The sequence below is a fragment of the Acanthisitta chloris genome, unplaced genomic scaffold, assembly GCF_000695815.1.
Source record: "Acanthisitta chloris isolate BGI_N310 unplaced genomic scaffold, ASM69581v1 scaffold8874, whole genome shotgun sequence".
In the NCBI taxonomy this organism is placed as follows: domain Eukaryota; kingdom Metazoa; phylum Chordata; class Aves; order Passeriformes; family Acanthisittidae; genus Acanthisitta; species Acanthisitta chloris.
Genome location: NW_008667663.1, coordinates 70556 through 72785, shown reverse-complemented (window position 1 = coordinate 72785; position 2230 = coordinate 70556). Strand labels below are relative to the sequence as shown.

The window sequence follows — 2230 nt, the reverse complement described above, 5'->3', positions numbered from 1 at the left end:
AGCGGGGACGGTGCCAGCGCCTGCCGGGCACGGAGCGCGTGCGGCCGTGAGCCCCCAACGAGAGGGCTGGGCAGCCTGAGAGGGGCTGCTCGGGCTGCTAAATGATTAGCTTTCATGTCGAATTGTGTTTAAAAATCTTTGTGAGTATGTGATCATAACGACAGGTAAGCCTGCATAGGAATGCGGCCGAAGAAGGAAAAGGGTTCTGTGCTAGGTGACATTCCTAATTTCTCTCGTGGTTTTTTTTCACGAGTGGAGCCTAGACATGCTTTCCCTCTTGTGGTTTTCATCGAATCATAGAATTTTAGGGGTTGCAGTGGACCTTAGGGATCATTCAGTCCCAACCACCCCTGGCATGGGCAGAGACACCTCCTCACTACACCTGGTTGCTCAAGGCCTCATCCAGCCTGGCCTTGAGCACCACCAGTGTTGAGCCATCCCCAGCTGGTTTATTTAACCATCCCCAATGGTTTTATTTAACCATCCCCAATAGTTTTATTTAACCATCCCCAGTGGTTTTATTCAACCAATAGGTTACTTTTCCCCATCCTAAGTTTTTGAGCCCTGTGGTCTCTTAGGTAAATGTCTTGCTTGAGTGTAGCATTTATAATATTTTCAGTTGGCTTCCATAAGTCTTTTTCTGGAGATATTTTCTATTCTGTTTTGGACTTGCTGATAATGTCTTTAAAAACAGTATTGTTTTCTGTTGGGCAGAGGACATGAGGTGACCATAGATATGTTCATCTCTGCTTCTTTCTAAATGTAGCTATTATAAAGACAACACCACCACACACAGGAGAAATTCCTGATATAATTTCTCTTGACCTCTGTTGTTTATTACTTTTAATGAAGATACATTAAAGCCCCAAATAGACTTCCATAACCTGGACATACAAGTTGTAAATGTTATGTATGTCTTTGTGTGGTTTTTTAATGTGTCTGTACTTAGTGTGAGCCTTTCTTTAATGGGGTAGTTGAAGTAACCTGTCTCTTCCCTTGTTTCAGGCTGTAGAGGAGCACAAGTTGAAGAAATCTGGAGTTTGGAGCCAGAGAACTTTGAAAAATTGAAGTAAGGCACATGGTTTTTATTCACATTCGTCACTGAAAGAATATGTACCTAACTCAGGTGGTTTCTTTGGTGGCTTTTTTTGTTTGGGGTTTTTTTTTCCTTCGTTTTCACAGATTTTCATTAGGATTTTGATACAGCAGAACATCTGGCAATTAAATTGCTTTTTATTAATGCCTTGATACTTACTCTAGCTTTTCTGGCTTTTGAAAGGGGTGCTAGTAGTGGTTAGCATGTGAAAGTAGTTTTCTAGTGGTTTTGCCATTGTCTTACATTGTATCTTTTTAACAAATTCTTTGTCCAACTTCTGTTTCTTCTTCATCTCCCTTCTTGACATAACATGATATTGTATCTATTGTCTTTAATAAATTCATTTTATTTTACTTATGTACCTTTGTAACTTATTTTCCTGTAGAACCACTTCCATATGTATGCGAAGGCAAATAGTCTTGTTATAACTGACAACAGCTGGTGTCATATGGAGCAGTTCTGACCTCATTAGGGAGCATTAATTCTTTTACCCTTTTGTCCATGATGTGTTATCCATGTTCCCTTACAGGATTTTAAGAGGAAAATGTCATCTAACCCAGCCCCGTGTGGATATTCTGTGCTTTATCTTCCAGAAGACATAGGTTTAGAATTTTTGTCCGACTGAAGATTTTTGACAAGAGCCACCTGAATGGCAGAAATATTACTTCAGGGGTTTATTTGCTGCCTGCACTATGTACCTCATGTGGTACTTCATCAGAACATTACCTGTTTTGTTCATAAAGCAACAGCTTTGCTCTTACTGTCAGATGTGTCTGGTCTTGAGTGATGTCCTTGAGCTTCCTTCCTCCCTTCCCATATACATAGGAAGTATTATACTAAGAGTTAAAGAGCATAGTAAGATGTTGCATTTTTCCAAGTTGCTCCCTTCCCATATACATAGGAAGTATTTTACACAATGTATAAATACTAAGAGTTAAAGAGCATAGTAACATGTTGCATTTTTCCAAGTTCCCTCAGTGGAGCTGCTGTTTAAAAAGGCATCTCAGACTTCTGATCAGAGCCTAGGGAAAGTTTCATGTAGTACAGTTGTATGTGTATGTTTTGTAGGGACACCCTTTGTGGTGATGACTTTAACTTCAGGTTGATGAATAAGTTTTTGTTTTACTCTAGCTG

The 2230-nt window shown here is 39.9% G+C and overlaps 1 protein-coding gene across 1 annotated transcript in view; it reads left to right on the top strand.

The window, feature by feature from the left end:
• Window positions 1-983: 983 nt before the first annotated feature.
• UCHL5 (ubiquitin carboxyl-terminal hydrolase L5) overlaps window positions 984-2230 on the top strand; it is a gene marked incomplete at its 5' end in the record, with an annotated part of 15744 nt that continues 14497 nt past the window's right edge. The window contains one exon of the mRNA XM_009072588.1: window positions 984-1069. Coding sequence (XP_009070836.1) covers window positions 984-1069 — 86 coding nt within the window. The remainder of the gene's footprint in view (window positions 1070-2230) is intronic.